Here is a 23,168-nt window from a genome sequence, read left to right as displayed (position 1 = left end):
GGTGGTGCTGTAACTAGTGATGGAAGAATTGAATAGTAATTAAATACATCCCGGTATTCACATATTGGAATACCTCAAAATGAATTTGAATACTTTTGAAATTAGTAAAATGTCTCAGGAAGAATTGAATTTAAACCTACAGTATTCGTTCATTCGGTTTTAAATGAATACTTAAATTAATACAGCCTGGGTACTCACATACTCGAATAGTTTTGAAATGAATACAATGTCTCTGGTAAAACTGAATTCATACCTACAGTATTCGTTCATTCGGACTAATAGTACTCAAATAAAATATTAAAAGCTTTATTCATATTCACTGGAGGGTTTTAAATGTGTGTGTGTTTGATCTGAAAAGAATAATTAAGGGAGATTCATAATTATAAATAAATCATTCGAAATTTTCAAACTTGACAAAATGTATAATTGTAAAACTATTCAATTAATAAATACATTTGTAAAAACAATACAGTAAAAAATGAATTTTATTTTTATGTTGTTGTGTAAAAACATAATATGATTGAGGTTTTTAGTGTAATTTATTTCTACAACCATTGGTGACAAAACCTACATGCAGTAGGAAAAGATTTTTCAGACGGGACTGAAATAGCAGGTAAACAAATATATTTTTCTGAAGTTCATAAATCATGGGTGTGACATATTTGTAGGAATCACAAAAAAGCAAAGGATTTCTAACCTTTTTGGCATGGACAATTCAAAATAACCATAAAACAATAGTTTGCGGGAAGGAAGAAAATACAAGTCTAGACTTGATTGTTAGAAGTTCTCAAAGCAGATAACATATTCAAATATAAAGGTGTTTTTTAATACATCGTTCTTTTAAGTATTGGATTCTCTCATCACTAGCTATAACACACACTGATGGCCGGAGGCATTGTCTGTTCAATTTCTAGTTCCTTTTTTAAGTATTTCTTGTATTTTTAAAAATTTTAGCACTTGATATCTTTTATATCTTTTTTCTTTACTTTCCCATTCATTTCATAAATAAGCATTTCTATTTTAAACAACAACAAATATTGTGATATGAATAAGTTAAAGTAAATGTGAATTATCAATAATGTTCTTTCTCTATTAAATTTCACCTGTCTGGGTTATAGTAATGCTCATATAATATAATTACGGAAATAATAGATAACAAACGTACAAAAAATATTAAGGTTGAAACGGTCAAAGTAAACTTTTACAGTTTTTTTTATTTTCAATACTAAATTTCAGTAAAAATTGAACAAATTTAGGTATGGGGGTTTGGGGTAAATATCCCAAGGGAATGGTACATAGGGAGGAATTTTATTGGAGAGGCAAGTAAGTGAACACAACTCAAAAATGTGGAAATAATGAAATACAGAAAATTACTACAACCCCATACCCTAGAAATCAACTCCAATGTTTTACAATAGATTAGAAGTAGGCTGGGTAGAGTACAATAAGCAGACCCGGTTTCTATATTGGTTAGTACAATCATTGATACTTAATATTCATTTATTGAATACGTGTTTAAAAATAATATTAACATATCTACAGTCATAACAATCATATTTTAAATTAAAATAATTAATATAACACTCATAGTGATAATCGTATAAATAATAAATGAGCTCTAACGATCAAACAAAAGATTAGAACTGAAAATAGGAAAAACTCATAAATAATAATGAAATTATAGCAACATAACAAACATTTATAACAGAAAATAAGAAATATGCGTAATTATTTATATGTTTTCTCCTAGGTAGTAATTAATTATTAACTACTTTCGAGAAGTTGTTGTAACATCTTCTCTAGAAAACCGTACTTCTCTTCTGTGCAAATACTCACAGAGATGATCTGCAAGCAGGTTGGCTGATATGCCATTTTTTAAACTTTGTCTTTTGTCTCAAGGTCCTCCACAAGCTTTCGACTGTCTGTTATTACCTATAAAAGAAAATACGTTTATTATATGAAAAAGTATTTATAGTTTATACAAGTTAGTTATTGGGTAAATCTTAAGATCAGCGACTACCCCTCTGATCACCGTAATTTTTTGCATACTAACACAGGTTAACGTAATTTCACCGAAAAAAAAAATAGTCCCGATTGTCGCCGTAGCCATTTACTCCCCCCCAAAAAAAATTTGAAAAAAATAAAATTAAAAAAAACCTGACTGACAGTGCATTTATTTGTTTTTTTGGTGTTATTAGTTCGTAGGGCAGTAATCCAGGTACTACTTCTAGTATAAACTCGTCTTATCTTATCAGTGATAAACACGAGCCGCTTATCTTTTACCTGTAATGAAACCTGCGTTAGTTCTGTCTGAGTTTTGTGTGTGTAAGCAGTCATGGCGTGATCTGGGCTTGGACTTTGCAAGCTCGAGTAAATTTTTTTTCTAAAAGAGCAAGCAGCGCAAAGCGCTGCACAGCGGGCAAGCATTGCGTGATCTGAGTTTTGAATAGGCAAGCTAGGGTCTTTTTAGCGTGTGACAAGAACCATCGCACGCCATGTCAATAACTTCACTAATTATTCCTTGTCCATGTGGGTTTGTTTGTTTACGTCTGGCGGTCAATCGAAGCCGTCCTATAGGTCACATGATCCGCCCGGCCAATCGGAAACTTTCCTGTTTGTCACATGACTACTGTCAACTCATCAAAACGACCATGGTCGGCCATTGTTTTCAGTTTGATAGTCGAAAATCTTGTTATTTATAGGTGTTTTGTATTGCCAACATTGTACTGCCAATAAACTGGTTTTTATATGTTAGCGATAATCGGGACTATTTTTTCGGTGAAATTACATTAACCTGTGTTAGTATGCAAAAAATTACGGCGATTGGAGCGGTAGTTGCTGATCTTAAGATTTACCGGTTATTGTTCAAAAATCAGCATCGGTTGCTTATATTGAAAGTTATAATTTAGTAATAATATCGTTTGCCAATATCGATATAAAAAACCGGATCCACTTATCGTTCCCTACCCAGTAGGCCTACTAAAGCAGAAATTTGCTCTGAAAGCCAAAATTATATTTTAATACCATCATTTTTAGATATGGCTGTATTCACAACCATCTTGATTTTAGTCCATAAAAGCCTATCTCCAAACACTTTTATGATCTTACTTTCAGTCATATAGTTATGGGAGATCTCATTTTAAAGATATGAAGAGGTTTATTAGTCCACAAACTTTTTACGTTATATTAATATTTTTATTGGTTACCCAGGAAGAATTCTCAAAACATATTTTTATTTTATCACTTGAATATTACATTTAAAAAAACCAGAAAGTGTTTTACATTACCATAATAATCTTTAAAATAAGATAGGGTAAACTTTAATAAGCCGACTATACTTATTATTCTGTTATTTTTATTGAATGGTTCAATGTTTTTATCCTAAGGAATATTTTAACATTACGATTTATTTAACTTAGCATATGATTTCAACTTATTAGTTATAGCACTTTCAATCTAAGCAATAAACAGCAAGAAGTAATTAATTTTTGAGACTTTGAAAATAATGGCAATGAATGAAGAAATCATGTGAGATATTTCTCAGAAGTGACGAGATTTGTTTAAGTAACTTCAACATGTGGGTTTGGCTCCTGGTAACCCATGGGGAGAATTCTTTTCTACATTTCACAAAAGCGGTTACTCATTTATATCTAGCTGGACAAGTTATTAATATTGTAAGGTTTCTTTGATAACTAAAACTAGGCCATTGTGTTTTATTTTTTTTTTTTTTTATGTTAGTGTTAAAATTGTTTTTAAAATTTTAATAAGATTGTTCATGTTCCTGAATATTATTAGAACTTACTGCGTATGATCTGTACATATCGAAGTTTGATAATATATCGAATTGTTCAATAAAAACAATTGAATAACGAGTGTAGGCTGCTTATTAAAGTCTTCGGGTACGGTCCAATAAGCGGACCCGGTTTTTTATATCGAAGAATATAATCATCGATACCTAATATTCGCATACCTAATATTCGCATATCGAATCATAGACTATCAATCGATATAAAAGTAACAACAATCATATGTTTAAATTAAAATGTGAATTTAATGATAACAAATAATAAATGAACATAACCAAAATCAGGGAAACTCATAACTTTAACTAGGATGAAACAGAACGAAAACGTTTTTACTAAAGTTGTGTCCACCATTACCTTCTTTTTTTGCATCTGAAGACGACCATGTTAGCTCCTCTGACAGTTACATTTGTTACCTTTCCACAAATATCACATAATGGATTCTTAGGTACTAACCCAACATCCTGAAGCCATAAAAAACATATTTTATCGTCTTTTAAAGCAATTTCGTGAAGCTTCCTAAGATTGACGGCCATTTCAATACACAATGTTACGTGAAATTTAAAATATTAACTTACCTTAATTGTATTATTTGAAAGTGTTTACAGCTGTTCATATAGATTATTTAAGTTGTTAAAAATAATTCATCAGTATCGATTGATTATATCGATGGTTATGATTAAGTAATATCGTTTGCCAATTTCGATATAAAAAACCGGGTCCGCTTATTGGACCCTACCCAAGTCTTCCCATAAGATATCTCACAGAAATAAACAGTAGAACTTGCATACAATGAGTCACTCTTGACAGATACTCAATAAGATTTTTGATAATTTATTGTGGGAAACTACACACAATATTTTCTAATCTCATCCATTTCACCTAACCCAGGACATGCCAACATGGCTAGGGGTGTAAAGTTTTCACAACAAACAATAAGAAGGTATGTGCTTAAATTTTTAAACTGTTCTTAAAGATAAAACCCAATGTCATTTCACTATGCTACCACATCATATTTACAGAGGAGAAAATAAATAATTAATTTTCCACGTTTATCTAATAGTCTAACTTACCCAAATTCTATCACCAAATTTAAATCTTCCATTTGTAGGCTTAAATGCAATCAATAAAGGTATAAAATCTAATTGATTCTTTTATTCCTGTTTCTTAACTTTATACAACAAAACATAAACAAACGTACGTTAACCTCAAAAATAGTAGGCGAGGAGGAAACGACGAGTCGAACACAAGAACCTAACCTAAGTCAACACTATTAACTCGAGATTGGCGGTATATCACGTTCACGTATTAGGCTTAGTGAGATGGTTATTTAGTGGTAACCTATTACCAGGATAACGTGTTACCAATAACACCCTACTATTTCAATAACAGGTGTGATTTTTATACAATGTTCGACGTTATCATAACGTCTTTTTGGTATTAAGTTACTCAGTAAGTTTTCACTGCCACCATCGCTCTGATAACGCTTTTGTGGTAATACGTTACTGAGAAACCAATAACATAGTGAAGTCAGAAGTGAGCTGGATTGAGTGGTGTGGTGGGAGGGGCGGGGAACAAAGATAAAATATTATATACGACATACTTATCATAATAGAAATGAGCCTCTACAGACTTGTTTGTGGAACATTGCATTGTGCAGCGAATTAAACAAGTTTATAATTATTAGACCGTTTTAAAGTAGTATACAACACCAAATACTGTAGTGTACAGTACTAGTTAAATATTTTTGTACTAAACAATAATTGTATTGTGAAGTGAACACTTTAAAAGAACCATATTGCAGTAATGAGTGGAGTTAAGAAATTGAATTGTTGTGGCCTTACTTCACAATTGAAGACACTGTAAGTAAAATAGCAAAATGTGATTTATGCGGCCAAATTTCAACTTTAAATCCACTGTTTCAAACTTAAAGAAACATTTACAGACACGCCACCCTAGTAGTGCAGTCATTGAAGCATTATTGCTCCGAATTTTTTTACTGTGAACCGAATTGCATACAATTTTAGAATTAGGTTCACCTTACCCTTAACTTCAAAAGTGAAAATTATTTGAACTCCGCAATCAACCTGGGGGTGGTTGCCACCCCTTCTCGGGGTTGAATTGTTTTTTGTTCAAAATAACCTCGGATCTCGATAGAAGGCCTAATTTTAAGCAAAAAATCATCTATAAAGTTTTTCGAAAAATCCAATAATTTTCAAGATATTGGCAATTGAAAATTCGCAATTTTTTTCACGTTTTTCATCGGTTTTTTGCAAATACCTCCAAAAATATACGTTTTATCGAAAATCGTAGCAGGTAGAAAAATAAACAATTAGGTTTTTTATAAAGTGTTCTAAGTGCAATATTAAGCTAGATATTAAAGATCAAATCCGTTTTTTATTTTGTTTGAAATTTAATCGATGTGGTCAATGCCATCTAGCGGCGAGCAGATGCATTTTAGGCATTCTAATAAAAAAGGGCTTTGTATTGCTTGAAATAAGCTTTAAAATAAGCACTATTAAAAGTCTTTTGCACGTAAAATAAGTAAGCTGTATTGGAAATAAGAGGAGCATCTAATGTTTTTTCTTTTAAATCAATTGATTTCATAAGTGCTATTTCAACCAAAATTAAAATTAATCTTATTCCGCCTAGAATTAACTTTATTATGAAGATTGTGATAGATTGCATCAGTTTGGCTGCTTCAGGACACATATTTTTCAAAAAAGTCACGATTAAAAAAAGTTTAAAATTTTTAAAAATCACCTTTTTTCATAATATCTCAAAAATGACGACAGATACGTATAAAAGTGTATGAATAAAAGATTTAGGTATCTTTTTGACAAACAATTTGGTATTTTTGTTTTTTCTGTCAAACAAAAATTGACGGAGATATGATTGTTTAAAGAGCACGTGGCAGCGCAATCGCAGCCTCTTTTAAGCCCTTTAACCCATCACCGTTTGAAAAAAAGGTTTTTTACTATATATTGCAATGAAGGATGTTGTAGCTCTCTTAATTACATTTACAATGGTTTTTTATAAATTGTGATAGCATGAAAATTGAAGGAGTTATGGTCCAAAAACTTATCATATTTTTTCTACTTAGTAACTGAAAATTTCGGAGGGTTACTATTTGGAGCAATGTGAAAGTACGCAGTATAATAGAGACCTAAAACTATTGTAATGTGTATATATATATATATATATACATAATATGGCTCATATATTTTGAACGTTGAATACATACCAACGTTCTTATATGTATATTCACACATTTGAGTGAATTTTATATAATTTGTAAATATTTTATTCAATAAATGGCAATATTTTACTCTACATTAAATTATTTTTAAATTTTTAATCATATATATATATATATATATATATATATATATATATATATATATATATATACTGTTTTAATTTAGGGGTAGTTTTAAGAGTAGAAAAATTTAATAATATTATAATCATTTTCGAGAGTGTGGAATAATATGTAAATCCTTTTCATTTTATAAAAAAAAATTTAACAATTTTTTATCAAGGGGCAGTTTTCAAGGGTTGAAAGGGGGTTAAAAATTTGATAATTATTATAGAGAATATAAAATATTACTTACTCTATACTTACATCTTTTTATGTCATACCAAAGTATTTTTTGTGATTTTTTTCAATTTAGGGGTTGTTTGCAAGGGTTGTAAGATTTTAAAGGGGTTGAAAATGAATTTAATATGAGGTAATTGTGTTAGAAAACACTTTACAATGTCACCACTTACTATTAGTGAACAACACATTAAGCAGTCGATGTTCTTAAGTCCGGTTCTAGAGCAGGAAGTACTCACTGTGATAAGCTCTTTAAAAAACCATACAGCACCTGGGATTGATGGCATTAGTTCTCAAATTATTAAGAAACATTCAAAGAAATTAGGTAAAGTACTAACGTATATTATAAATTTAAGTTTTCAATCAGGTGTGTTCCAGAAAAATTGAAGGAGGCTGTGGTAATTCCAATTCATAAAAAAGAATCAAAACTAAAACAGCGGTAAATTATAGACCAATATCCCTTCTATCATCATTCTCTAAGATAATTGAAAAGATTATAAAGAAACAGTTAATTACATTTTTAGAAAAACAATAACTTTTTTTAGTTCTAATCAATTCGGTTTCAGGCAGGGTTTAAATACAGAGTCGGCTCTTTTAAAATTTATGGGAGAGGTCTCAGAGGGGATAAATAATGGAAAAAAGGTAAGCGGCCTGTTCCTAGATATAACTAAAGCAATTTGATATGGTGAATCATGACATATTACTGCAAAAACTATATAGGTGTGGAATTAGGGGAGTTGTTTTTAACTGGTTCAAAAGTTATATTTTAAGAAGAACACAGCGTGTAAAGTTGAATGGAGTGCTTAGCGATTTACGTGAAGTTAAGTTTGGAGTTCCACAGGGTTCTGTTTTGGGTGCAGTTCTTTTTTAATATATATTAATGATTTATGTAGCGCAAGATTTGTTGGAAAAGTAACTTCTTTCGCTGATGATACTGCTTTCTCTTACGTTGGAGAAACATGGGCTGATGTAGAGTTGAATATGAACCTAGATCTTCAAGCTATACAGTGGTGGTTCACTAAAAATAATATGATCTTAAGTACCACTAAAACAAATTATTTAAATTTTAATTTAAGGGAAGGTAATCATTTAACAAATAGGATTATTCTACACTGTATTGATTGCATTTGTAGTAGGAGTGTATATTGTAATAATAAATGTATTGAAGTAAAAAATTACTGACAGTATTAAATATTTAGGAATAATTTTAGATAAGGATTTGTCATGGAAAAAAACATATATTAAGATTTAAAGAAAAAATTAAATAATGTTTTGAGACTATTTTATTTTTACGAAACATGTGCGATAATGATACACTAAGAATGATATATTTTTCACTGGTGCATAGTAGACTGGAATATGGAATTTCATGTTGGGGAGGGACTTATAAAACCAACACAAAATCCTTGTTTATTATTCAAAAACATTTCGTTAGGCTAATTTTACGAAGAAATATAACTGAAGCAAGTTTTCCTTTATTTTATCAATTAAAAATTCTACCAGTAAGACATGCGTATATCTATAAAGTCTTGAAAATATTTTATCGTCGTAGCAGGAATAGTACAGATTTAAATGATTACAGATCAAAATTAAGAAATGCGTCAGATGTATGTGTACCTAGGCCATCAAACACAATTTTTTACCAAAAGCTATAATTTTTTGGCGCCAAGAATATTTAATAAATTACCTAATCGCATTCGCTACATCAATTCTTTAACTAAATTCAGCTCTAAATTAAGACAGTGGTTGTTGGAAATTGAAAATATAGACGAAGTATTATTTGAGATAATACAGTAAAAGTTTTTGTTTTTAAAGATTATAGCAGATAAAAAAATGTAAAATCTTCTGATATGGATATACGTTATTTTTTTTGTTTATATATTAATTTAAACTTATAAAATATAAAGGTTTGCATATTAATATTTTATGTACATAAAATCAAGTTTTAAGGTTTGATTTTTGTTTTGTTGTAGGCTAAAACATAGAACAGTTTTGTTTATTCATGAAACTAGATATTTTTGTTTAATGGTTTATAATATTTGTATGGGCTTTAAAGAAAGACAAATTATTAATTGAAAGTGTATTTTTTTTATGAGTAGACTTTGTTGGTTTTGGAGAAATTATTTTTCATTCTATATGTAATTTGAAAATTAGATCAGCCATTTGTAAAATAAATTCAGTAAGACCTCCAATCAGGCTGTGCCTTGGAGGAGTCTATTTTCTCATAATTATATTATATTATGCATTGTACTTGAAATATATTAATTTTATAGGATCTGCTTGGCATTGTTTTAATTTTGTTGTTATGTATGTTATGTATTGTATTGTGCCAGTGTACAAATGTTCAGCATGATTTGTAACATATTTGTTGTTTTGAGAAATAAATTTATTATTATTATTATTATTATTATTATTATTAGACATGTTTTCTAGCGATAAAATGGCTCAATGTAAATTTTTCCATTAAGGGGTTGTTTACACCCCTTAAAAATAATAGGCGGAGTTCAGATCATTTTCACTTTTTAAGTTAAGGGTAAGATGAGCCTAATTCCAAAATTTCATGCAAATCTGTTCACAGTAAAAAAATTCGGAGGTAAGACCATATTTTTCGCTTCAATGACTGCACTATAGTGTAACTTTACCAGTTCCTATAAAAAATAAATCCACTGAGCAATGCATACGTTGTCCCAAAATACTGTACAAACAAACGAATCCCCAGTAACGAATATGTCTCGCCCCAGCACCAGTATTTGCGTACAGCAAAATGTTGCATCAAACAGTCAACAAAATATACAACCTTTTTTACCCCAATAATAAATAATAAAGTGAAACGCAGATAAAGATTCTCGACACTGTTATTAAAACTATTTATGGTTGATTTTGAACCCTTTTCTATAGTAGATGGTCCTGAGTTTTATGGTTTTATTAAAGCCCTAAATCCTGCGTACAAAGTTCCTGATAGGAAAGTCATTTCAAAAAGTCTCATTCCTGCTCAGTATGAAAAAAGTGTCAAAGGTATCCGTCATGTATTATTGCATGTTGAAAATGTGTGTTTAATTACAGGCACTTGGACATAAAAAAATGTTTAAAGTTATATAGCTGTTACAGCTAATTTGATCACAGATTCCTTAGAACTTGCATCTATTTTATTGCAATGTTCATAAATGTCAAGACCTCACACTAGCGCCAACCTGGCAGTGGAAATAAAAAAAAATACTTTTAAATTTCACATGACCAATATTTCACTTATAGTGACAGTAAAGACGCAATCATAAATGCATTCAAGTGGAAACACTTTGGCTGTTTTGCTCATATCCTGAACCTTATTGTGCAAGGCTTATTAGATCAGGTAAATAGTTTGTTAGAAAAAGAATTAAGGAAATTGTAACTTTTTTTCAAAAGAAGCACTACTGCTAAGGAAAAGCTTTTTGTTTCCCAGAAAAATTTGGGATTAGAACCTAAGAAACTGATCCAACAAGTACCCACCAGGTGGAATTCTACGTTTTATATAGTAACCCACTTTGTTGAATCACAAGATACTATAAAAACCACAATTGCCTTGATCAATATAGGTCTTCTAGGCCTGACGGAAACTGAATGCAGAATCTGTAAGGAAATCGGCGTACTTTTAAAACCAGCAGGCTTTACTGAAAGGTAGAAAATTGTCTAAGTACGGGAATAAAATGTATGATTTGTAAAAAAATAATAAAGAAAACGGCTTTGAGAAATGTGACTAATCAAGTTAATAGAATAAAATCAATCAGATGATCGGGCTTTTCTCCGTAACACAGGTCTATTAGAACTAAGCCTGTGGGATCCTCTTTACCAATGAGGGTTTGAAAAACCAAACATTTTGAACAAAGGTAAATTTATTAGTGAGATGAAAATTAAAGTCTATCTCCAAAAACTAACATATGAATCATTTACACAATTACAAATAGAAATATAACGATAAATTAAAATAAGGGGTTAGCATCGAGCAACAGCAGCTTACATAGGCCGGCAGTGGCAACAATAAGTCGGCCAGGCTTGTACAGCGGGCGCGTCGCTGGTGAACGGCTGACGTCATCAATCGCGGCGGGCTGTGCGTGACCCCTACCGCGTTAGTTTACAAAAGTGAACTACGAGGCTGCATGGATAAAAAAGCCATAGCCTAAAAGAAGACGAAAAAAGTATCCGTGGATATCGTCAGTTCAGTAATAGCACGATGCTAATACCGAGTGTGGGCCGGCTGGTGATATATTACCACAGTAACATGTTTACCGCGGGAAGAGTAATAACAAAAGTTCAGTAATAGCATGATATTCATACTGAGCGTTGGTCGGCTGGTAACACATGACCGGGTAACATGTAGCCGGGTAACGTGTTACCGCGGTAACAAGGATAACGTCAGTTCAGTAACAGCACGATGCTAATACCGAGTGTGGGCTTGCTGGTAATATACAGGGTGTATCAAAAAGAATCATCCGATTTAATAAAATCATAACTATTCTGTTTGTTGGGCTAAATGGGCCAACAACGTACTGTTGAAAAGAGTATCTTTTAAAGTTTTACATGGTTCCCGCTAGGTAGCAGCAGCGTGCTTGAGTGAACGCCTCCTTCATTTCTAGTGAAAATGGCAGCTGCACCACAAAACGCATTTTGTGTTCAGCGTGACTTTCTTAATAAGTATGGTGTTGATCCTCCTACATCACAGAGCATTAGACGATGGTATGCACAATTTCAAGAAACAGGTTGTCTGTGTAAAGGCAAGTCACCGGGCCGTCCCAGAGTGTCCAATGAAGACGTGGAGCGCGTCCGCCATTGTTTCACACGCAGCCCTCAGAAATCTGTTCACCGTGCTGCTCAACAGCTCAACATGCCTCCTATGTCCGTCTGGCGTGTGTAGCGTCGACGATTACGCATGAAAGGATACAGACTTCAGATACTGTAAGCTCTTCGTGAGGGTGATAAAGAACGACGCGTGGAGTTTTGTAACTTCGTTTTTGATAAGATGATGGACATGAACATTTTGTATCGCACATAGTGTTTAGCGACGAGGCAACATTTCATTTAAATGGAAAGGTAAACCGCCATAACGTTAGAATATGAGGCACAGAAAAACCACTTGAAATTGTGCAACATGAGAGAGACTCTCCCAAAATGTAATGTGTTTTGCGCGGTTTTACGGGGAAAGGTGTACGGTCCATTTTTATTTGCTGAGAACACTGTTACAGGAATAATATATCTCGATATGTTTGATAATGATCTTTTCCCCCAATTGGAGACTGATTCGAACGATTTCATTTATCAACAGGACGGGGCATCGCCACATTGGCATTGGCAGTTCGGCAATTTTTAAATGAAAGAATTCGTGCATGGTGGATCGGCCGCACAGGACAAAAAAACGACGTATCCTTACGTTTCTGGCCTCGAAGGTCACCGGACCTTACTGTATGTGATTTTTCTTATGGGGTTTCATCAAAGACTCTGTATATGTGCCTCCGCTACCAACAATAATGGATGAGCTGAGGAATCGCATTACAACATCAGTGGAATAAGTAACTCAGGACATGCTCGCTGCAGTGTGGGATGACTATGAATACCGCATAGACCGCAAGTGTATCTAAAGGTGGACATATTGAACACCTTTGAAAAGGTATGAAAAAAAAACTTTTCGAGTTTCCCTTTCAGACAAAAAAATTAGTAATTGTATATATTGTTTACTACTGTTCGAAATATAGACATGCCAAATCGGATGATTCTTTTTGATATACCCTGTAAATTAAATCCAGAGGAGTACGGAGCGAGAACGCGGCGCGGACTGCTCATTCCACTATTCCAATACACGGGCTATCTGTAGTCGCCGGTTGCGATCACCACATTTTGCTGCTGCATGAGGAGCTCGTATCTGTAGTTGGCAGAAGGGGCCCCTCCATCCCCACTCTTTCTCTCCGCAACTTGCGACTTGCGATCACTCCATCCAGATGACGCATAAGGAGCTCCTAGCCTGGCCAGTAACAAAACAAATAGACATAAGCCTGGCCTGGCGATAAATAAACATAAACCACCAACATAAACATAACCTCACACAGGTATTGTAAACAAACAATGTTTAGACTAATTTAGTTGTTTTGTGTCTTATTTTCCTAGTAGCATAGTTTACAAGAGTATAAACGTGTCTGTTATATGAATATTTATGGGTGCATTTTGAACAGTCTAAGGAATAGTTTTTGATACTTCCATGTATAGGAAATGTTATAAAGTCAAGTGTTCAGTTTGTTTTAGAAGTTGGGATAGGCTAGCCGCTAGGATGTGGATTGCCTAACAACTATTTCTCAAACTTGTTAGAATCAACCATTCATAAGCTGTCCTTATAACAGACATTTAGGTTCATGTTGCTTAATTTCCTCAGGCTATTTATCAAAAAGAGTAAGCACTGAATATTTCACTCAATTTTCCCATGTAGGCCTATTGTATACGTATATAAACTATGTACTTTTGACTTCGTGGTTTACTTCTATCATGTTCAATACTTTCATTATTATGCTGGTAAAATTATTTGTAATTTAATCAGATTTGTGGTAAAACAGTGCTAAGGATATGCTAACAATACCCTCAAAAATGCTATTGGTGCATTGTGCAATGTACTTGAAATTCTTTAAAATGCTAGTCTCGCACAATGATATCTTTTCATTTTGTCATGTTTCAAACAAAAAGTTTATTAAATATTTATGTTCTTTGTAATGTAAAATGTAGGAAATATTTCTCAATACTTTGGTATTGTCCGGAGGCCACTAGTTTTGGAAGAGTTTTTCCACTAAAGCTCGCTCTCATGGCCAGGGTTATTTTCGATCGATACTTGAACTCAGATGACGTGTCAGTTTGTCCAACGTGATCTGACATAGGAAAAGTTAGACGATCGGGACATGATATGAGGTTGAGAAAGTACCGATCGGAAATGCCCTAGCCATCAATGCAAGTTTTGGTGGGGCCTTTGATACCACCCGGCACTTCTGGTAAAAAAAGAAAACCATCCTGTGAGGTAGTACCTAAATACTAGTTTAGATTACGTGAGTGCTCATAAAGGTTAACTTTAACTTTAGTACTATTAGTAATATTTATAATAACATAATCTAAACCTACTTATATCGTGTAATAACAAGTAGTTGATGGGGATAGAGTGGCCTCCAGATAATAGGATAATACCAAAGTACCCATAGCATTTGGAGGGCTACAGAATAAAAGTGAGGTAAGATCTAGACTAATATGAAAAATTCGGTACTAGTTTATAAAACCCACTTCACACTCTTTGTTTATTGTTTGGATAGAAAGTGCCTAATATGTGACTAGGATAACAATATTAATTAAATACAAGTGAGGAAAGGTCTATAAAACTAAGAAAATTCCTGCTCAGTTTGGTTAGCCCTCAGTTAGAGCAATTGGCTTTCGGCCAGATGATAGACCCTCGGATAGGGTGGTAGGTCCTCGTGTAGACGTACAGTGAGTCATGTAGTTAGGTTAGGTATGTTTTAGTTAAAGTTTGGTGAAAAAATATTAAAGTCCATCGATATAGAACCTAAATTCAAGCACAGATCATGTAAGCACTACTGTACATTAATACTAACACAATAATTAAAACTACTGTAATAGTATATTAATCGCCAACTCACTTGGTGTTTTAAACATGTCTGCCATCTTGTGACACAAATAACACATTTTCATTGCCATTGTACTTGTGCTTATTACTCAAATACCATACTAGTGATTTTTATTTGTTAGAATTAATTTGGAACAATTATGCAATTTAATACATTAAAAAAAGCTGCCAATAACTGTAAATAATTATAATTAAAATGTTTTTGTTCTCAATAATTTAGGTACTATATTTCTAATCAATAATTTGATTCTCCGATTCAATTTTAGTGGTGGCCGCTTACTATACTGCAGCCGAATTTTATTACAACAATATTTACTGTCTAATACCTATTTCTTATCTATAAAATAAACCAAAATATTTTAGAGGTAAATCATTAGGTCAGTAAAAGTGTAGGATAAAATTTATAGGTTATCAGATACTACTATCTCAAAACCTGAACTAGCTGTAGTCTAATAACTAATTACCTTTAAATGTAACATAACTGCAATATTTGATTTGACATAAACCTTATCCACATGCACATGTTATACAAAGAGTTTGAATCCTTTCATGTGCCGATTAAAGAAAGGATTTGAATTCTTTCACATATCTGTTACACGAAGGGTTTAAATTCTTTCAAAAAGAACAAGTAAGGTGTGCAATGAATGAAACAGTTTCAATTTTGTTGTTTATCAAATAATATTACTTTATTGAAAATGAAATATTTTAAATGTTATTGATTTGTTTCAGATTTGAAAACTATAAACAATGACAGAGAAGGAAATGTTAAATCTTGTTCAAAATACTGATAATGAGTCAGATCATGGAAGTGATCTTGATGATTGGTACAATGCGGATGAGTTAGCTTCAGAAGATGAAGAACTAATTAAAAATACCAGTGATAAGACACTCGGCTTTGAGACAGATCACACTGCTCTCAAAACAAACCAGGATTATCAGAAATTGGTTTATACCTTAGCTCGTCTACAAGCTCAACGAATAAAAGCTGTTGAGGTAAAGTTGTTACATATTATGCCACTTTAATCTAGTTGTTGGTTTTATATCGTTATTTGATTTGTTATATGCTTGTACAGTTTGTTGTTTCTTTTTAGCCCTTTGCGTGCCACGGCGACGATACATCGTCGCCAAAAACCCTTGCGAAAAGTGCCAGGCGACGATCCGTCGTCGCCGTCTGTTATCGTAATTTTTAACGCTTTATTTTTCATGAATTCTTTTCACAACCAATATTGTTTTATTTGTTAACTATCCTGCAATAGATAAATAATAGTTCACATAGTACTTTATATTAGTGAAGATAAAAAAAACACAGAATAATAGAAGCAACAACAGCTGGCGGTGATCAACCGGGCGCGTAACATCGTTGGCGCGTAAACAACTCGCTACGTATAGTATGCGTAATATCTAAAATAATACGTTTGGTCACATGGTTGTGTTTACATCGTTTTGAGGTTAGGATCTCTAAAATGATTTTGTTAAATTGATATCTCCTGTGCGTGCGTGCGTGTGCGCGCGCGCGCGCGCGCGCGTGTGTGTGTGTGTGTGTGTGTACATACTTTTTAGGAAAATATGAAGACCATATATTAGATATACTTTAGAACCAAAGGATAAATGTAAGTAATGCATTAATTATTTTTGTTTTAGTGTTGTGTTACCGGTACTGAAAAATGATTTTTTCATTATGTACATAATTTCAAACATTGTTATGTAACTATAGTAATTATATAAAAAAGTTAACCATTATTTTTTTTCACATTAACAATGTTATAAAGAATATTAAAAAAATTCTTCCCATAGTAAAATTGTTTCTTATTAATTTGTCAAAAAAAAAATAAAAAATAAAAACTAAAAAATAAAAATTGCTTTATACATTTTTTGGTTTTGATATGCCAAAACTAATATTATTTTATGTTGTTTCATTTGTTTTGTAACATTTTATTGTAATACAATTTTTTACAAACCTGTTTCATAAAAATAGTATGAAAAATAAAAAAAATATATTCTTTTTCCGGAAGCCTGGTAATACTTCTTATTATTCCCTGGCATTTTTCGCATATGACTTGCAATATAGTTGCTAGTGCATTTCTTTTGTACTAAATTTTTTGCCTTGTGGCATTCAAAGGGTTAAACACTAAGCTGTGTGGTATTCTTTCTGCTAGTGACATCGAAAGTTAGCAATTTCTAATTACTTAATCTGTTTGCTGTATTCTGAAATTTGGTCCTCAGTTTAGTGTACCAATAAGAGCCTTTTTCAGTCTTTAGAAAATACATAGTAAAAATCTGAGGACCATTTGTCAAAAACAATCTGCAGCTTTCAACAGTAGTAACTGAAAGAATAACAACTCAGCTCTTCCTGATAACCATTGAGGAAGAAATTTCCTCTTTAAAGAATTTCTGCTTTGAAAGGGGTAACAACAATGAGAACATTTTGACTCTAATCTCAGTAGTCTTTGTAGGAATATTATTTTATAAAGAATTTTCTATAACCAAGTAAAATATTGGGAACATTGAAAGGGGTAAAAATCTATAATGTCGCATTGATAGTGGGAACAGTTGGTGTCATTTGGTTGAACAAATTACTATTAGATGGATGTAATTAGCTAATTACCTGTTATCTATCCTATAATGTTGATGGCACACAAATCCAAACAATTTGATTTAATACAAATGAAATATTGTTATTTTAGAGATGAAAGTTACAAGTTTAAGTGGTTTTGAAGAACACCAGAATCGTAAATTTACTGCCATTAACATTACAAATAGTTCTCATATATCGTAAACTCCTTTAAACAGATGACTACTGAATAATTTTATCTGTAATAATATTCTTAACCTAAAGAAAAATAATTTACTCTACATAAATATTAGTATGTAAATAATAAAAAATAGTGTGAATATCAAGATCCAAAAACGACAGTGTCGGAATTCATACATTGCACTAAGCGGAAGGTGAAATGGAGCTGAACTTAACATTTATATTGAATGAACCATTCCCACCATAGCTACAATACATGTAGAAGTCTCAGTTGCTCCGCCATAGTGTGGGAGGGTGAGAATGAATCATCTCAAGGACATGTTATTTGCCCAGCCAGTCGTTACAGTGTTGTGTAAAGTTATACCCACTTTTCAGCCCTAACAGCAGAGGATTGGTGCATTATTTTGCTGTTGAGTATGAACTATTTTGCTCAGTTATTTATATATATATATATATATATATATATATATATATATATATATATATATATATATATATATATATATATATACAGAGTGTATATTATGTCTGGAAACACCCAAATATATCCTTTAATAATTTAAATATAAATTTGAAACCTCTTACAATCGTGATAGAGATTGGGCATCTACTTTTTGGAACAATGTTTTGTTATGTCACACCAACGGGGGACGTCCTGCCGAGGGTATCGTGAATATTCTTAATGGAAGCCTATACCTTGTGATACATAATTTTAAAGGTAATAGCTTACTGAATTGAATGCCACAAACCGCATCTCAAAGGAATTATTCTATCAGAAAATAGAGCATTTTTAGTATTGAAAATTTACTGATGTTCAACAATGTAATTTTAACATGGTTCTTGCCACAAAATGTGTTACACTAATTTTTTAGCATTTTTTAAATGTTCAATTAAAATAAAATAAACAATTTATTTTTAAGCTGGTTTCATTAGTACAAATTTACCAGTTTTTATTACAATGAATAAAACTTATGAGTCACTTTCTCTGATTACTTATGAATCTGTACTTGGTGTTTTCCAGTCAGCAGGAAGGTTTAAAGAGACAAAGGTCACTAGCCTATGAGAAACATTATTGTGTTATTAATCATCTGGTCTACAGGTTTCAGTTTGTTGAGCATGGAGCTTTCACTAGACAGGTCTAAGCTTGGGAATTACAAATGGACAAAGGTCATATCATTCCTGTCGAGTTAATCAGTGTCTCTGAAGCATTGCTGTCAACAAGTTATCTAATTACAGTAGTTCAGTTTTTATTTGGCATTTTAATGGAATTGTCTGAAAGAGAACGAATTACTCTGTTGATGATGCGAGGATATGGCGATTGTCAAAGATCTTATCGGGAAGTTTGTAATTTGTTTAATGACACTTTCTCAGAAAGGAATCCCATAAGTGTTTCAACAATATCAAAAACTATTGAGCGTTTTGAAATGACAGGGAGTGTACGTAATCGGCCAAAGTCGGGTAGGATACAATCTGCAACAGATGAAGAACATGCACTAGATGTTTTGCAAACATCTATTGAAGACCCACATACATCGCTCAGAAAAGCTGCACAGCAACATGATATGCACCCTATGTCTGTGAGTAAGATTTTGAAAATTAATAAATACAAACCATTTAAAGTTCATTTAGTCCAACAGTTAAGTGAGGATGATTACGACAGAAGAGTTGAGTTTTGTGAACTTGTGATGCGCAAATGTGATGACAATAGAGATTTTCTGACCAACATACTATTTTCTGATGAGGCAACTTTTTTCCTAAATGGCAATGTTAACAGGCACAATTGCCGTTACTGGGCTAGTGAAAACCCACATTGGATTACTGAGTCCCATTCACAGCAACCACAAAAACTGAACGTATGGTGTGGAATTTTAGGTAACAAAATTGTTGGACCCTTTTTCATCAATGGAAATTTAAATGCCGAACTTTACTACAATATGCTCCAAAATGAAATAATCCCAGCTATTCAAATTGCATCAGGAGAATACTTTGATAATGTATGGTTTCAGCAGGATGGTGCTCCACCCCATTATGGGAGACAGGTAAGAGAGTATTTGGATTTAAGGTTTCCTCATAAATGGATTGGCCGAAGAGGAGAAATCGAATGGCCTCCAAGATCTCCGGATTTGTCACCAATCGATTATTTCCTATGAGGTCATTTAAAATCCAATGTTTATAGAAGAAAGCCTCATAATTTGGAAGACCTAAGAAACAGGATTATAGAGGAGATTGCTTTGATAACTGAAGAAATGTTAGGCAACTCTGTCGAATCATTTTACACAAGATTGGCTCATTGTCAAACCGTAGAAGGAACACAGTTCGAACAATTGCTTTGACACCAAATGCAGGTAAAACGTTTGTTGTAAGACTTTTCTAACAGCATACATTATTTTTTATTTGTAATAAGAAATCAATAACATAAGTATTTCCATAATTGTACTGTAATAAAAACTGGCAAATTTGTGCTAATAGAACCAGCTTAAAATGAAATTTTTGTTTTATTTAATTGAACATTTAAAAAAATGCTAAAAAATTAGTGTAACACATTTTGTGGCAAGAACCATGTTAAAATTACATTGTTGAACATCAGTAAATTTTCAATACTAAAAATGCTCTATTTTCTGATAGAATAATTCCCTTGAGATGCGGTTTGTGGCATTCAATTCAGTAAGCTATTACCTTTAAAATTATGTATCACAAGGTATAGGCTTCCATTAAGAATATTCACGATACCCTCGGCAGGACGTCCCCCGTTGGTGTGACATAACAAAACATTGTTCCAAAAAGTAGATGCCCAATCTCTATCACGATTGTAAGAGGTTTCAAATTTATATTTAAATTATTAAAGGATATATTTGGGTGTTTCCAGACATAATATACACCCTGTATGTGTTATTCATGTAACCGTTTCCATCAACTCAGATTTTGGTTGACACGAGTCGAGTTAACCAGTATTTTACTGTAATTTATTAACAAATCAAACTCAATTACCTACCCATACTAAGCACAGATACAACCTTTACAAAAAATCCATATTCTTCTCACAACAACAAAATTAATAGAAGTAAACAAAAGAATAAGTTTATTATCTCTCTACAAGTCAGGAAAATCCATTAAAAACATTCGAAACAACATGAAACAGAGAATACTCAAGAAAACTGGAACCTGTAATACAAAATAATCTCAGTAATAAACATATCAGAGGACAATTCAGAGCTCAAGCCGCATTTACACGAGGCCAGTAGGCGGGCAGGTTACTTGGAGCAGGCAACCTGAGGCAAGTAACCTGCCCCGTGTGGACGACCACACTTGTAAATCACAGGCAAGTTGCCTGTCAACCTGCCTGGTAGGTCGACTTGCACGAGGAGTAGACAACCTGCCCTCCCACCACTCGAAAACAGTACCTGCCACACAGCCTGCCTTGCACTGACGCCGTGTGGACAACTGATTGATGAGCAAGTGAGCGAATTGGTGACAAACAGTGCTTTATTGGATGTTTGTTTATTGTTTAATTGCTAACTTTTATATATTTGTGTAATACTGTACTAATTCAATGGCTCCACGTTAGACCGAAGAGATGACAATTAAGTTTTTGGAACTTTACAAGGACCAGCTTTGCTTATGGGACCAGTTTTCTGAACTGTAAAAGAACAAAAATGCACGCGAATCTGCCCTTGGTGAAAGAGTTTCCGCTATGAAAATTGAAGGGTTTGATATAACTGAAGCTAAATCTAAAATAAAAGCTTTACGAACAGATGCACCACTGGTATCTCTCCCTTAAGCCACTCTCTCACCCATAGTTTTTTCTTTTCCAGTTCTTCCAATAGTATTTCACTGGATTCACTTACAAATTCCAGTATAAGATTACGCGTAATTTCTTGTACGTCATCATAAGATAACACAGAAGATGCACTTTCTGCCACTTTAATACAACTTAATTAAACACTGGCTCGCTCACAACTGAGTCGTGTGGACAGGGTCAACGGCACGTCCCCAGTACAGTAACTTGCGCCAGGTTACCTGCTCCAAGTAACCTGCCCGCCTACTGGCCTCGTGTAAACGCGGCTTCAGTGACAGTAAGTACTACAATGTCATCACAGTAAGAGCAGAGGTACATAAGGCAGAAACATCAGGAATACCTAAGTTAGTAACACCTCCTGTAATAGATAAACTACTTGAGCCAAATGAAGCATATGAGGAGTTCTGTCTCAGAGAAGTATACCAAAGGAGAGGACCTGCTTTTGGACCAGTAGATAAGCCTGTACACAACCAGAAAAATGAAATCAAGAGCCAACATAATGTTTTAATACAAGTTGACAAACTCGTACCTGAATGCAAAAAAATGTTGTTAACAGATGTTTCTGCGATATCTGAAACAGCCAAAAATCTTATAATAAGGACATTCAACAAGACAGTCAAAACTGGCTGGGAATTTCTATTAATCATGGTATGTCATTTAAAAAGGATCTATGAAGTCCTAGTTCTTTAGCAGAAAATTGTGTGTGAAGCCACAGGTAACTGCTAGTAATATTAAAAATTTCAAACTACTGTTGTAATTGGCAATAAACTGTGCTTTTCATATTTTTTAAATTCATAGCAAAATGTTAATAGGTCTGAAATTATTTGTACTTAATGAAGATCGAGTTTTTTACAAGGGTTGAATAATATCATTCTTCCTTGAAGAAGTATAAAAAGCAGACTGCTTTTATATTCATTGAAAATTACTGAAAGACAAGGACCAACAGAAAGTATGATAATTTTTATTAAAATACCTTCATTACCATTGACATTATTTACTTCTACATTCACAATCTTGATATCAACAATTCAACATTGGGTTGCCTCTCCAAACCAAGACTTTACACAATGACTGTGAGGACTATTTGACTTATATAATATTATAACCAGTATTCTTTTTTCAGGATGTTGACACACTTGTCAAACTTCGATCAAATGTTAGGAACAACCCGTTAGAGTTCCTTGAGAAATTCATCAAGGGTGACAAACTTGATTTTCCTTCGAGAATCATAATAGAGAAGGTAATATGCTATTGAATTTAGTTTTTGGCTTTATGTCTTTATAATTGGTTGAGCTGGCTTAACACTCGAGATGGCAAACACATGATATGGGGGTTGTTAGAACACAAACACTCCCCACACTCACACTCATTTCTGGAGTATCTGATCTCTCTTTGCTGGCCGATTTTATACATTGTCACATTTTGTCATGACTGTAGTCTGCTGAAATTTGGCCATTTGACTTCAGTTGCATATCCTGGTTGTGAGTGTTGTTGTTAATGTTACAAATCTGAGCTGATATGAAGGAGGGGTTCATAATGAGCTAGTACAATAATTAATGTAATAGTTATATGATGCACAATGT

General features: G+C 33.0%; 2 protein-coding genes across 6 annotated transcripts in view; one reads left to right on the top strand and one right to left on the bottom strand.

Moving 5' to 3' along the window:
* The window catches only part of LOC124366337 (ubiquitin-related modifier 1), a 29,628-nt gene extending 24,312 nt beyond the window's left edge, over positions 1–5,316 (bottom strand). The window contains exon 1 of one of the 3 annotated variants that reach the window (XM_046822816.1): positions 4,877–5,316. In XM_046822816.1, coding sequence (XP_046678772.1) covers positions 4,877–4,908 — 32 coding nt within the window. In that variant the 5' untranslated portion in view covers positions 4,909–5,316. The remainder of the gene's footprint in view (positions 1–4,876) is intronic. The other 2 variants (XM_046822833.1, XM_046822825.1) reach the window with 2 other exon arrangements.
* A 162-nt stretch (positions 5,317–5,478) lies between these two features.
* Positions 5,479–23,168, top strand: part of LOC124366322 (ZZ-type zinc finger-containing protein 3) — a 46,844-nt gene continuing 29,154 nt past the window's right edge. Inside the window, exons 1-3 of one of the 3 annotated variants that reach the window (XM_046822802.1) lie at positions 5,479–5,665; positions 15,767–16,030; positions 22,709–22,825. In XM_046822802.1, coding sequence (XP_046678758.1) covers positions 15,785–16,030; positions 22,709–22,825 — 363 coding nt within the window. In that variant the 5' untranslated portion in view covers positions 5,479–5,665; positions 15,767–15,784. Of the gene's footprint in view, positions 5,666–13,326; positions 13,473–13,567; positions 13,810–15,766; positions 16,031–22,708; positions 22,826–23,168 lie in introns of those variants that run through there. The other 2 variants (XM_046822783.1, XM_046822791.1) reach the window with 2 other exon arrangements.

The sequence above is a fragment of the Homalodisca vitripennis genome, chromosome 1 (genome assembly GCF_021130785.1).
Source record: "Homalodisca vitripennis isolate AUS2020 chromosome 1, UT_GWSS_2.1, whole genome shotgun sequence".
NCBI classification, from domain to species: Eukaryota; Metazoa; Arthropoda; class Insecta; order Hemiptera; family Cicadellidae; genus Homalodisca; species Homalodisca vitripennis.
Note: the sequence above shows the minus strand (reverse complement) of the source record. Positions and strands in the feature narration are given on the sequence as shown.